The sequence below is a fragment of the Hetaerina americana genome, unplaced genomic scaffold (assembly GCF_022747635.1).
Source record: "Hetaerina americana unplaced genomic scaffold, ioHetAmer1.1.p SCAF_7, whole genome shotgun sequence".
Classification (NCBI taxonomy): Eukaryota; Metazoa; Arthropoda; class Insecta; order Odonata; family Calopterygidae; genus Hetaerina; species Hetaerina americana.
The window spans coordinates 12,954,325-12,969,007 of NW_027287316.1; the positions used below are offsets into that span (position 1 = coordinate 12,954,325).

Below are 14,683 nucleotides of genomic sequence, written 5' to 3' on the forward strand. Positions count from 1 at the left end.
GCAAACTGATAGTGTGGCTAATTAGCTGTTCACATAACCGAACTATTCTGATAAATTTAATTTAAATAATTGTGGCTCATAGTTAGAGATCTCCAGTTTAACATGTAGGGTTAGATAGCTCTTAGATCCTGATTAGAATGGAAACCAATTGCTATTGTAATCTCCAAGGTAAGGGTATGAATTACCTGATTACTATGTGTTCTGTTTGCAAAATAAAAATTTGAGGATGCGATGTACATTGTGTGCTGTCAATGTGCTTAATTAATTGATGTAATAAGCAATGTGAAATACCAGGATAAAAACTGAAAACATATGCCTATATAAAGTTAAAATTAAGAAAAAAAACCACAAGTAAATGTTCTTGCTCTCTGAACTAAACTTTACTAGCTGACACACATGACCAATCCATTTTTTTCAATGTCTAAGGCTTACTTGGGGTATCCTGTACATATATTTCAAAGGGCACAAAGAAGTATTTAAAACTAAATGCTTTAGCTAGTTTGAGGCATAAGTGTACATTGATGTTGTATAGTAATTGGTTCTGTCATGTGTGGGGCCCTATTATACGTGAGGAAATGAAGGGGCTTGGAAATACACTAACAGTGTTTATGTAGAGAGTATGAGAATGAAAGGTTTCATTTGACATGTATTCCATTATCTTACCTTGGGAATGAGAATTAAAAAGTCTTGTGGGATTTGAAGCAGTCCTTATAGTGTGAGAATCTCATGGGTTCCTACCTGATATTTTCTGCTCTGTGCTTTGCCATGTTGGCATATCTCTTTTATTCACATTTTTATTCACCCATAATTAAGGCATAGGCTTGGGGAGCTAACAGTAAAAAGTAGCTCGAGAAAATGTTTATGCTCACTGAAAATTTGAGAAGAATTGCAAATGAGTTGATTATATTCTGGAAAAGATGCTAGTCACATGCATGCAAAAGCTTTGTGTGGTGCCTTCATGCATAGGCAAGATTAAGATAATTATACAATAGTAGCTGGCTAATATCTCAATTTATTTGGATTTTCCCCGAATTGTTATCAACTCTTAGTCTTCGGTTTAACAATGTCAACGCTACTAAGGCAGAAGAGCTGGAAGAATTGAAGTGGTAGAAAGGAGTAGTGCACACTGTTGAAGAAGATTAAGTGAACGGCATGTAATGTATAACAAGTACCCAGGTGTGACGTGGTAATATTTTTGGAGAAAGGCTTCATGCTGAAGAAATTCTTTAAGTGGGGATTACTCTTCAGACATTGCCCAAAATCAACCATTTCATGCTGCATAAACCTAAAATGGCAATTTCATGCAGTGCGCTCACTGGAAGGCTTAAAAAAAATATTTATCTGAAGATGTGTCTTTTGTTTGAACTGAAGCATATTATGTACTGTTCTTTCACTAGTGGGTGTGGCTGTCAAAGCATGGAGGTTGCTGGCTGACCAGTTGGAAAATGGGCGAGGGATGGGAGGTCGCTCTAAAAGAGCACTTCATGCGTGCCTTGTTCCTCATTTGGATTTGGCCCTGCGTCTCCTCCCACACCTCACTGGGCATCCAGGTAAGGAGACTCGTATACACATGTCTATCCAGTATACACTGAATATGTTCCAAGTTTTTGGGGTTATTGTGGGTATAATTTAAGGTGTAGGTTTTTATTTATAAGTGACTTCAGGAGATACGTCATTGGAAACATAATGAGTATCATTTCTTCAGCTTTGGCCATTGAAAAGATGAGGGATAACAAGGGGGCAGTTGCAGCTAGGAAACCAGGGTGATGAATCATTAAGGGTATGAAGGAATCCATATATGTCTCTCATGGTGTGACTCTGTAAGTGCTAATTTCTTGAAGGAATTGGAAAAATCTCCTAAAGTGAAGTTCTATTGTAATCTTCTAGTTATAGTAATTCTATTCATTGATTAAATTTTGGTTAGAATTGTGAAGAGCAAATTTTAAAGTTAATAAATTACATTGTGGATTCCTGGGTAGGGTGGTTTTAACAGAGATGAGGAGAACAGAGGAATAAACTGGGCAAAGAAAGTGACCTTACATCTATTTCAATTAGATCCTTGTCAGGGGCAAAGGGATCATTGGATTGCGTTCACTGCCTGCAAGTGGGCTGAATTGAGGGAGGAGTGAGTCTGTTAAGGAGTATTGGGGTTTGGGATTTTATGTGTAGAATTGGGGTTGAAGGGGAAACCTCTTACTGGAGTTCAGATTAAACAAAGTGAAGGCAAATTATTTGGTCTGCATCTGACTAATCTGTTTACAGATAATGATGCATTGCTACATATGCATGTTAAAAAAATGCATGGTGCTACCTCAGAATCTCAAATGAGATTGTATTATTAGCTCTGCCTTTTCATTTATAAATACTCCATCACATTGCAATAGGATGATATGTAGAGAAGTCATGCCTATTCCTGCCATAATATTTTTGTGTAAAGGAAAATGTTTGATTTTGAGATGCATGAAAAATTGAGAACTCCTTTTTACTTTTTCAATGCTTGTAGCCAAGCCGCTCCTCAGTGCAATGAAAGCTTGTTTCATTCCATGTGATACCCATTTCATTATTTCAGTTATTTGTTTGGTTTGGAAAGTATTGTTTCAAACATGATTCACTGCAAAAGTCTAAAATTTTTACCAGTATTTCAGCCAAATAAAAAGATATTGAGTAAAATATAATTTCTTCAAAAATGGAGAAGAAACTCCATGAAAATGGCTCAATTGAATGAAGATGCAGGATAAAATTTTGCGACTTTGCATGACATTATCCATTTTGTGCCATGTTTAACAGTAAAATGAATTTTGTACTTTTCGACACAAAGAACTAAAATACTTTAATTTTTTGGCTATTGAGTGTCAGGAATTGCCATTTGTATGATGGGTAGTAGTAGTAGTTACGGGAGGCGACCAACAGCTGAGGTCATTTGCGCCATAGGGGATGGACAGGAAAGGATGAAGGGTGGAGAGAAACCTGGCATCAGCATTAGCCTACTCTTTACGAAAGGCGCCAAGGTGTCTGCAGCTTAACGTCCCATCTGACGAACGGCGTACTCACTCAAAGTGCCCTCCACAAAGCACCTCAAGCAGGGATCGAGATACCTCTGAAAAATATGCAACACTGCCGGGATTTGAACCTGGGCCCTCTAGGTGGGAAGCCAGTATGATAGCCACCGCACCATCTCGATCCCCATCTGTATAATGGTCATTGTGTGGGAGCACTCGAGCACTCATATCATTTCATGCACCTATTTATACTACAAATATATACTATACAGTTTTAGACCTTACTTTAAAAGATTCAACATTCTAACTCTTCCCTGTTTGTATGTATTCCATGCTATGATCTTTGTGCTGCAAAAAAAAGCCATGCTCACTTTAATAACCAATGCTGATGTACATAGGTATAGCACAGGAGGTTGTAACAACTTTAGAATAGCTGTCCACAACTCATCCATGTTTGCTAAGAACCCTGGATATGCTGGTGTGAAATTCTTGAAAGCCATAGCGAGAAAATTAAGGGCATTAGGTAATTTTTTGTTATTCAAGTCTAAACTATATCAATTCCTTTGTGATCATCAAAGCTATTCAGTTGATGAATTCTTTTAACTGCTCCCGACTCCTGTTTTGGGTTTTTGCTCTGTACACTTATATTTTTATTTTGAGATATATGCTGACTATATATATATCCACTCAGTGATGTCCGCAAATAATATGAGCATAAAATGTGACGTGATCCATTTTTATTGCAAGCATGTCTTATAGGAACCAATGATTATTATTATTATTCTTGTGTTGATGGGTAATGTGTGGCCATCCGAGATCATACGTTTTCAGCATAAAATAAAATATTGAATGTGAAAAGATTGCTCTAGGGCTAGGTGCTAGAACTGCACATGCCTTAGGACATGCATCCTGCCTCATTTACAAGTTATAAAGTACTGATTCTTGTGGTAAGTAAGGATGGTAAGTAAGGTAAGAATAGGTATTAAAAAGTTGGGTTTTGTACTTTAAAAGAAATGAATTGCTAACTATGGTACCTGTGCATTTGAGCATGTCTTAGACCGTTCATATGACCAGTTGCGTCGCGTAATATTTCAAGCCTCATAACTCTACAAACATGTATTGTGATGTTCGTTATGGAGACTTTATTTTGAAGTTTTGAAAATATTTTCCTGTCAACTTTGGCCAAGGTAAAATTTAAAGAATTTGTTGATGATTTGTTCCAATGATATTCTAAGGATTTACAGATATTTATATTGAAAAATTAAAATGAAATCCTTTATATTTTATTTCAGGTGCTTGCGAAGCTGGGTTAGGATTGTTTAGAGCTGCCTTGTCAGTCCTAACGCCACGTCTCTTGGGGACATCATTCTCGTCCTCATTATTAGATGCTCTTTTAGGACCAGATTCTCTCCGAGCTGCACTGGGAGCAACGTCAACTCCTCATGGAGCAGCCCTTGTTGTTAGGTGAGTCTTTGATACCATGTGATGTTTCTTCCTCAAGGTATTGCTTATGAATTTTACTCACTGATAATTTTATGCCAGCCATTTGGGTTATGTTTTACCAGGTGTACAAGTATGAAATGCGGGTTTTATAAAATAAATATTTTTTGGAAGAATGATAAAAAGATATTTTTTTATTTAAGTATGCTCCATTGCTGGTTAGATATTTTTCCCATCTTTTTTTGCAATTTGTGGAAACCATGTCAGTAAAAATCTTTCCCTTTTGCCAGAAACCATTCAAGTCATTTTTTTGTACATCTTCGCACGAACCAAAGTGCTGCTCAGCAAGTGCGTGACATTTTGTTGCGCCATCAACAAGTGTCAGTCATGCACGAGTGATAAATTGAACCCATTGATGCAAACAAGTGATAATTGGAAGGAGCCAAGTGTGGTGAGTAAGCCACATGGGGTAGAACTTCTAAAATGAGTGCATCCAAGGTGTTGTGAACAGGTTTTACCACAAGTGATGGAGCATTGGCATGAAGAAAAATGGCCATGTATTGCCTCTTTTGGTATTCTGGTCTTCTTTTAAGCAGCGAATGGTTCAAATCGAACAATTGATGTTGGCAGCATTCAGTATTAACCTTTTCACCAGGTTTTAACAGCTCATAGTAAACCACTCCCTTCTGGTCCCACCCAACGCAGAGCATCATCTTTCTACCTACACCTATTCGGTCTTCTGGTGGATGTGGTTGGTGCACCTGAGTGTATCCATGATTTTTTGCCCTTGGGATCCTCAAAATAAATCCACTTTTCATCCCCAGTAGCGATACGATGCAAATACAACTTACTTTTGTATCGTGCGAGGAAAATTTCACGTGTGATTTTGAGAGGCAGATGGCAGGCCTCTCAATCTGCCTGTCATTCAATCATTTGGTACCCATCTGCCGGTCTTCTGAAGCTTTCCCGTCTCTCGTAGGTGATTGGAAACAGCATGTCGACTAATGCTCAATTGCTCTGTGAGTTGTTTTTGTTCTTTTGAATCATCTTCGTCCAACAATGCTTGCACTTCCACAACTTTGCCCGTTTATGGCGGTTTTCTGTGTTTCTTGTTTGCAACGTTCAAGTCAGCCATTTTGAAATGCCAAGACCATTGTTCTCACATATCTTGCGATTGAGCATGTTCTCGAAGTAATTGGTACAATTCAGCTGCAGTTTTCTTCAAATGAAAACAAAAAATTAATGCTGTCCATCAATGCTATTTGTTTGGTGTATATTTAAACGTATTGAACACAGCAATACAACACTGTGCAAATGCTTTTTCAATCTATCACTTGTGCATGTCCGACACTAGTTGATTGCACAACAAAATGGCATAAGTGTAAAATCTTTATGCCGCAAACTGCATTGGTGCACCATATGTTGTCTGAAATCCACATTTCATAGTTATACACCTGGTATATTTATACCAACAGTTGTTCATATGAAAATTATAATTCTACAGCACTTGCTTCTACATGCTTTTGCATGTTAATTTAAATGAAACTTACTATTGTTGGCATTTATAATGCATGAAACATTTATAAAAATATATATTTTTAGAAGACTAATATGTTGCTTGTTATAATGTCTTAAATATAAAATCAATAAAGCCTATCAACTTACCCTGACAATATGCCATTCTTTTAAATCTACTTCTGTAATCTCAGTTTTTACCTACATATTTGAAAGGGTCAACTTTTTTCTTTACTGCTATACATTAATTCAATATGCATGTGATTGAATATTTCCCATATCATTTGACTTGAACTTGAGTTGTGATCTCTGAATTACGGCTCAAGCATGTGTCTTGCCATTCTAATAAGTCACCTCATATCAACTGCCATGATTATACAGTCCGTGTGGCACAGATAAAATAATGGCAAACCTAGTATTTTCTGTTATGACTTTGTGGAAGTAATGTGTATGGAAGATGTCATAGACATGGTACTTTTCTCCAATTTTATTTGAATGAATGCAACCAGGTTTACCTCAATAAGGTCCCCTTCTGGAAGGAATGGAGGTAGTTTGTACTTGGATGAGAATGGTGTTCAGATGTCACCCTAGAAGATAGCAACCATCATAAGGTTGCATATAGGCGTGTTAACCTTAAAAATATGAGTGAAAGAAAAGGGGGATTGGCTGGGAAACGGGAAGTTCATGGGACAGTGTTTGGGATCCAGATAATTGACCCCTTCCTTGATCAAGATATGCTGATGGGAGCGTGGAGACTGAGGGGAACAGGAAGCAGCAAAGAGAGCAAAATGATTTGTTCTGGCAGCAAACCTTCCCCCAAACTACCTTATTTTTTTTGTCCTTATGTGTACGTAAAAATGTAAGAATTCTAAATCTATATTTTGGTGCCTACTCATATTTGTTTCAAAAAAATCATTTACGACATTCTGTAGTGTTGGTCTGATATCAGTGAAACTTCTTTCAGATTTTTACAGCTGCTTCAACTCGTGGTTGTAGAGCCTGGCCGCACATTTGAGCGTTTTGTCCCAACTGCCATTTCACTGTGCACTGATCACATTCATCCGCTTCTGGAGCAGGTAAGTTAAACAGTGGTCCTTCCTTTCAGTCTTTTTCATATTGGCTTTAGATTTTTAAGTAGAAAATAAATTTTAGGCAATCATGGCTAATTATTTCAGTGGACAGATAAAATGGCATAGTAAACTTTCCTTCAAATAGAGGACCATGATAATTTTTGTTTAGCATGTTGAAATTGTGGTATCTGACCGATTTGCCTTCCCCTGTCAAATAGAATCCTTCACCAGATGTAAGTGCTGCTCTTTTGGATGTCCTGTCTGATGCCTTATTTCACCAATGGCATCGCTTCTTTGTTCCCCGTTCTGTACGAGATGGCTCGGTGAATGGCAATGCGGATGATGTGGAGTCTGTGCCTGAAGGACGTGTACACTTTTTGGCTTCCATGAGAGTCTTTGGGCATGCCTTACTTGGGGAAGATATAGCTCTTTTTGGCAGAGCATTGGCTGCCCTTCTGCGGCTGCATGAGAAATGGGGACTGTTCCAGAAGGTGAGAAGTTCTAAATAGTAATGGCCCGAGGTGTATTAAGTGAGAACTGGCCAGACAGAAATAATAATCTAAAGAAAAGTAGAATTGCCTAGACAGTTAAATATGCCATAAATGTGTATCTTAAATACTAAAAAGTTGGCTGTTTGATAACTGTTGAAATTGATTAATGCTGTTCATTCATATCAACAAACAGTTTTACCAGTTAATCGAGTTCAAATTGGATTAATTCCTAATAAATGCATTCAATTCAATAAGTATTATGATAAAGAGTTTGCTAAAACTTTATGATCAATAGCATATTTATTGATTTCTACATTCAGAACACTCAATAACTGCTGAAGTAATCATTATATGCAGAAGTGGCATCATTATCCTGTGAATACTTTCCCTGATTACACGCAATTATTGGTTTCCATCATATTTGAAAAATAAATATGATTGCTCAAACCTTAATGACAGATGTAAATAGAGGTACCTGCAATACCTGTAAATGAGCTTGTTCCCGTAGAATAATGCTGGGTGTATTTAGGTTATTATTCCTTGTGTTGTTCCCTTTGTTTGTTTAAGTAATGCGATGGATTCCTTCTCTCCCTCTCATCACCCATTAGCATGTTTAAGTTTGAGCAAATATTAGCATGCCTAGTCAAACCCACTTCCATTAGGTGCTTACATCAAAATGTGGTCATCTATATTGATTATCAGTATTGATTATTGTGTGGTGCTTAATTTGAATGGTTTGACTCTCAGTGTTTCAAGGTTTATGGTATAACCTCGTGTCTTTTGCAGGCTCTTTTCCGGCGTGAAGTAATGCCGCCTCTAGTCTCAGCACTGTTGTGGGTGGGTGTGGCATCGAGAGGGCCACCATCCCTACTCCATGCTGACGATCTTGCATCAGTATTGGGTGCTTTACATTCCTCTGATCCATGCACATTTCGCTCAGCATTCCTCCCTAACTTTTTGTCAGATCCCCGCTTGGGTCTGACCCCCACACAAGTTGCATCCCTGGCAGACGACTTTACGTCTGTGGTGGGCCAACAGGTGAGAGAATATTTTGATAAGAATTCTTAATTCTTTTGACTTTTTTCCACTTTAATTGGAAGACTGAAAACAATGATTTTAATGCCTAAATTCCACTCACCTAAATTAAATCACTCGACTCCTCTTTAAGCGTGGGTGTGAGCCCATGCTCAGTTGATTAGATGTGAATTGTGATAAGAGCGTATTGAAATGGTCGAGATTACCAGGGAAATTCAAACTTTGTTAACCAGTGTACTATCTAGGCGGATATGGTCATTTGCATGATGAAAATAAATTAATGAAACTATATTTCTTGTAGGTGGACCATAATTCCTTCTCACGGGCACTTATTCGGCTTGGTGAGGACCTTCGCTGTCACCGGCTATGTAATGCTGTAGTTCCTGGTGGAGGCATTAATTTGTGAAACTTCCTTGAGCCAAGTCTCTAGGTGATCTGCAACAATCATTGTTGGTGGGCATACGAAGCTGTATTCCTTCAATGCTATTTTATACCAAGTACTTTTCCCTTGGACCCAGTTCAGGGTAAAGGTGACTGAAGCTCTAATGCATTTTTACAGATGTGAAGTGTGGACATGTTTTAAACTTGTATTCTTAAGCATTTACAATCCCTTTGGTGCATAAACATTTTTTGAACCAGACTTGGATGTTGCAGTGTGTGCAATTTGGCAGAATTAAGTGTGGGACTTTGTTATCGAGGCCAATATTTGTAAATTTTTAGAGTTAAAAATATGTTGCCAAATTTGGAGAAATTTAATGTTGTTTAATATTGCTAAGCGCATCAAAGTTGGTAATATGAAAGTGATGAGATTTAATCGTGGAGGAAAAAAAGTTCTGATCTCATACCAAAAACTGCCACAATCCATTTGTTTTTTTTACACATATCTTTATGAAGTTTTGTAAAGATTTTTGTTATTTTGAAATTATAAATTAAAGAAATGAAGTTCCTATGTTTGGGTATTGTAATTCATTTATTCCAGGAGTTTTTCATAAATTTAATGTGTAACTTATAATTTTTTCCACTTTTTGATAATAAGTACCATTAAAAACCATGATAAATAACAATTAATGAAATAAGTAGAAATAATGGTTGAATAAAACAAGCAAATTGCCATTCTTCTGAAAAACTATGCCATCACAAAATGTATAGCTTTATTTTATTTACAAAGTTTTCAGGTCTCAATATTAAGAATGAAAGTAATAAATTGTTCTCCACCTGCCATTATCAATCAGCAACCAGCTCATTTGCACGAGATATTATGAAGTTTTTACCCATGATTAATTAAGCATAGAGCTTGTAGACACATGACCTGTTTCTTGAGGGGGTGCATTTTTAGTACAGTGGCTTTTAAGGGAGTTCGCAAGCATCTTTTGTGACACCAGAGAAATGACTTCAGGATGACAAAATGCATTGAGTATCCTTTGTAGAATTTCACTGTTTTCATGTTGAGGGTTAATTCTTGCGGGAGACTTGGTGTCATTCTGATCCCATGAATGCCATCCATCACTTCCCACCAGTGGCACTACTCGCACACATGGCTTTCCTGACTCGTCTGCCTTTTGCAAGCAGTCTACTTTCACAGTGGGCTTCATTCTTTTCATAGGGGGGCTGCGATTCGGAAGGAAACATGATTTACCTGAAGTAGTTACCTGAATGCCGGTGTCTGGGGATAATGGCAGTTCAGTTTGTTGAAACTGGGTTGTACACGCTTCAACAGTTTGCCTTACCATGATTAAATTATCAGCTAGAGATGTGCTGGGAAGATCATCCTGTAAACAAGCATAAAACAGTGAAATTAAGATCAGTAAATTGTACGACAACATGAACAAAAGCACATCTGAATGCAAGGTGAAATTAATGGTGAGAACTGGGCATTTTAATGTTCATTTTTTTCTTGACATATAAATGACGACATTACACTAAATGTATTGTAGCAGGTTCCATTAAGTGAATATTTAATTTACTAAGCAGTCCTAATGATGGGACATTCTAAAAATGTAATATGCTAACACTGCAGCAGAACCTTTCATCCACATTCATTATTTATGGACTAGCTTTTATACTTAATAAGTCACTTCAATTTTGAAATTTCCATAGATGACATGTAGACTTTATACTGGTTACATCACCTCTTTGACTTTCTTATTATATTAAAACATCAAAAAGAATGCAAATCATTTATCTGAGTGAAATTCCATAGGGTTATTTACATCATGATGTTATTTCATACTTTGAATTATGGTTGGGAAGGTACATTTTCTTAACATTGAACTCTTTTTGGAGTTGAAGGATAATGTCGACTACTTTAATATTTGAAAATTTTCACACAAATTTATTCATCGTATATCTGCTAATTTATGCCCACAGATTAAATCGCACTTCATCTGTATTCAACTTACAGCCTAGAAATCATTTTTTTAATGTTTACAGTTCAATTGGTTAAATGCGCATTCATTCAGGTTCAAGAGTGGCTATATTAAAGAGAATCAGCTGCATTTCATAACTTATATTTTGAACAACTCATAAACTTTTTAAATACTGTTAGAATACTTTCCTGATGTTTGTAATTTACTCATCAGAAATGGCATTGTGAAATCCAGTTATTAAAACATCATATTTTATAATAACTACAATACAGTTAAAGATATTGTAAATTAGATTGAGAAAAGTAAAGGTTCACCTCGTTTGGATTGAGAAAGGACTTTTGCCACTCGAGTGGAAGGCTTTCTAGTGTAGAAGCAAATAGGAAGCGGACCAATGACTCCTCTAGACGTGCAGCATTATCTTGTTCCTGCAATTCATGCATTTTATTCTTAATATGATCTGTGAAGGGTACAGTTTACCTACCGCACGTGAGTGGTTTACAAGCAGAGTGGATTAAGTCCACAAAAAAGAAAAGTTTTAGGCATAAACATTGGATAAACAGCTGTACTGGTTAACAAATAATAATAGTAAATGGCATTTTTATTAAGTAAATTCAATGCCTTTGTCTTGGTAAAAATGGCATTCTACAAAAAAATTCTGTATTTTTAAAGAAATAGTCATGAGTAACTAAAGTTGAAACGTTGTCAAAACTGACTTAACAAGACTTCCCTTTGTAAGCCATTAACTATATGCATACACAGTTAAGCTGCTTATTTTCAATAACAAATTCACTTTAGAATGGGATGGATGAATAAATCAAAATGCCCTAAAGATAGCGATCAGCAATATAAACATGCATATATTCATATTTTTACCCATGCCTCATTGCAACATTTTTCATAATAAATATTTTTATATATAAAATGCCAGCCTATCAGAGAATCACATTATTTTCTGATATCCATGGATTCATTTTTAAGGAGGAGAGATAAGAATTGGTTGCAAGAGAAGTGTTTATAGTTCAAGTGTTATTCATTAAAGAGTTAGTTACATAATTTACTTCGCAAAAATTTAATTTTAGGTTATGTTGCCAGCTCAATGCATATGAATTTGGCACAAGTTTAATTGATTTGACTCCAATATTGCATCTGTTGCAAGTTGAAACATTTCCAGTTTGCTTATGCCTGCTTCTGATGATTAAATACACTATCCATGAAGGAATTTCTTCAGATTAGTTCAGACAAAGTCTAGGGGATACAATGTAGTGTTCTACCTGGGAGGGGATATTCAGGTCATGTCTACACATTAGCAAGAATGCATGGATGAGCAAAAGAAAGTTTGACTGCTATAAGAGTGAATGAGATCTTGAGCGACTGATTTGAAAGATTTGTAGAAAGAGATAAAAAAACAAATTCTAAGGGAAAAAACAAACCCAGTTTTAAAGCAAATAAGAAAAAATACTCTTTTTTTAAACATAAGTATTGTTAAATGGAACCAGATACCTGAAGGTTTGTTTGAGCCCTTTTGGTCCAATTTTAGGAGTTTTAAGAATAAGTGTAAAGCAGCCACTGGGTGATAAACTTCATTGATCAGTGATTTTTATACTATTTTACTTTTTAAAATACTGTGAGATGGGGTGATTTGTCGAAACCTGATCCATGCCAGTTGACTTCATTGAAGTGATTTAAAAAACATTTATTTCTTCCCTGCAATTAAGAAATACTATCGCATGCAACCTTTAATTTTGAAACCCAAAAGGATAATATCCTTGCCAGAATAGTGACATAGCTGTATGGGTATGCAGAATTATGGAAAAGGCTTTAGAGAGCTGGATAAATACCAAATACAAAACTTATATTGTGAAAATTAAGATGATCTCACAGAAGGAACCCAGGTATTGACACTTATCGAAATGCCTCCATCAGTGTCAACACGGTGCCACCACCTTCGAGGCACCACTAACACTTCCCCTGGCGACAGAACTATGCCTCGTGCACCTCCCTCCCCACCTCCAACGCATCCTTGAACATAAATGCTGGATTCCTCATATGGTATGCGTGAGGCACGATGAAGAAGTTGTTTTGAATCAGGAGGGAACAAAAGCCATCGCTTCCTGTTTAGAGAAACAAAACAAGTGTTTTTCTTAGAATTACATTCATCTCATTAGCAGCATTGCCAAAATATTCTATAACCCCAATTACATATCTGAGAAAATCAACCTTAGTGGCATTTAAGCTAGTGCCTCGAAAAATGTGTTATCTTAGATTTAAATATTTGCCTCCTTACTTAAAAGTAAGAAAATTGAATGAAAGAAGTTGGCTTGCCATATGAAATAATATAAAACACAACTGAAGAAGAATATTTCAATGGATGTGAACTCATTTATCTAAAATGTTAATTGATCTAAATCAATATTTTTAAGTGAATAGAGGAAAGGTTTACAAATACTTTATTGCAAAGTCATCTGGTTCTTTGAAAATTGGTAAGGCATGAGGATGAGATTATGATTATATAGATAAAGGCGCCACTTTTTATTGCAATTAATCACTTACAGTGATGTCAAACTAATAAAATACTCTTCAGTTTTACCTAAAGATATTGTCAAGCATTCTCACTGACTTAGTGAAAGATACATTCTAGTGGTAACTTGGAAATACAGTAACGATCCACGTAAAATTGAAAGATACTGCATAGGGTGAAGTTAAATTTACAATGAAAACGAGGGCAAAAGGGTTTTTATACATGATAACCTCACAGGGATTCTGTGGCAGAGCATTTCCTTTTTTTTAACAATAAGCTAATCTTTACTTGGAGAATACTTTCCCAAAGCCATTCTAATTTAATAAGTTGGACCTACACTAACCTGCCATATAACTGTGCTACAAGATTGAAGCCATATGTATCTGCATGGCAAGGTGTGTGGGCACCGTGAGACCCTACCCAAAGAGTTGACTCTTGACCATTGCGGCCATGAAATCCTAAACAACCCCAATCGATTGCCTGTGAATAAAATAAAAGCTGTATATGATAAATCTGCGTACATAAGCCTTTGAATGCTTGGATTTTGAATACCGGCTAATATACGGTGGTAAATACATAAAAACTCAAGTACCTACAAGATCCAATGTCAAAATAATCAATATTTTAATGATTCAAAAATGTCTAAAAACGCCAATTAATTTAGTTGTAGATTATCTTATTTAATGCGTCAATTGCCAAAAAAATTAACCTTGAGGAAATCTGGATCATCTTCGAACCATTCATGCATGTATTTATAGTCAAAATACATCCACTTTTTTTTAATCAGACCATCTGGCCCAGATTCCCAATTCATAAATTCCTTAAATGTCATATATTCTGTGGAGCAGTTTCTTTCCCAAATAGGTTCTCCTTTAACTGAAGCTTCGTCATTTGAACCAACACGGAAAGGTAAAACTCTATCTCCAAACTTAATAGCCCAGTCCTCTAAATTCCAGTTTAGAAGGCTCCATTTCGTTATAAATCCCTTAATAACCACAGGGTGACTGATATTCTGAATAGCCAAACTTTTCAAAGTGGGAAATGCTGTAGGCAATACAATTTAAAATTATGATTAGCATCATTGAAGTACCAACATCAAACCATTGACAGTATCACGCATAGAGAAACTTACACATATTTAACCCAACTAAATACTAAAACTTTACTAACAAAACCATGCCAGAAGCGTTTTTTCTACACATATGAAACCATTATTATGACAAACATTATTTCATAAATGCTACATGAC

The 14,683-nt window shown here is 36.2% G+C and overlaps 2 protein-coding genes across 2 annotated transcripts in view; one reads left to right on the top strand and one right to left on the bottom strand.

Moving 5' to 3' along the window:
• ebo (ellipsoid body open) overlaps positions 1-9,418 on the top strand; it is a 33,311-nt gene extending 23,893 nt beyond the window's left edge. The window contains exons 15-20 of the mRNA XM_071595030.1: positions 1,398-1,550; positions 4,292-4,463; positions 6,919-7,030; positions 7,243-7,515; positions 8,302-8,553; positions 8,852-9,418. Of these exons, the coding sequence (XP_071451131.1) occupies positions 1,398-1,550; positions 4,292-4,463; positions 6,919-7,030; positions 7,243-7,515; positions 8,302-8,553; positions 8,852-8,956 (1,067 nt within the window). The 3' untranslated portion in view covers positions 8,957-9,418. The remainder of the gene's footprint in view (positions 1-1,397; positions 1,551-4,291; positions 4,464-6,918; positions 7,031-7,242; positions 7,516-8,301; positions 8,554-8,851) is intronic.
• A 245-nt stretch (positions 9,419-9,663) lies between these two features.
• HSPBAP1 (HSPB1 associated protein 1) lies at positions 9,664-14,683 on the bottom strand. Its single transcript, XM_071595109.1, has 6 exons — positions 14,567-14,683; positions 14,144-14,478; positions 13,778-13,914; positions 12,796-13,027; positions 11,231-11,341; positions 9,664-10,319 (listed from the first exon to the last, which is right to left on the bottom strand). The coding sequence occupies exons 1-6, from the start codon at positions 14,568-14,570 to the stop codon at positions 9,828-9,830; spliced, it is 1,311 nt and encodes a 436-aa protein (XP_071451210.1). The 5' UTR covers positions 14,571-14,683; the 3' UTR covers positions 9,664-9,827.

What these genes read in the sequence shown, in the direction of transcription:
- HSPBAP1 (XM_071595109.1), bottom strand. An exon ending in GTAGCACAGTTATATGGCAG is followed by an intron (nt 13,028 to 13,777) that starts GTTAGTGTAGGT and finishes TTCTCTAAACAG; the next exon opens with GAAGCGATGGCTTTTGTTCC. An exon ending in CCTTTCTCAATCCAAACGAG is followed by an intron (nt 10,320 to 11,230) that starts GTGAACCTTTAC and finishes GCTTGTTTACAG; the next exon opens with GATGATCTTCCCAGCACATC.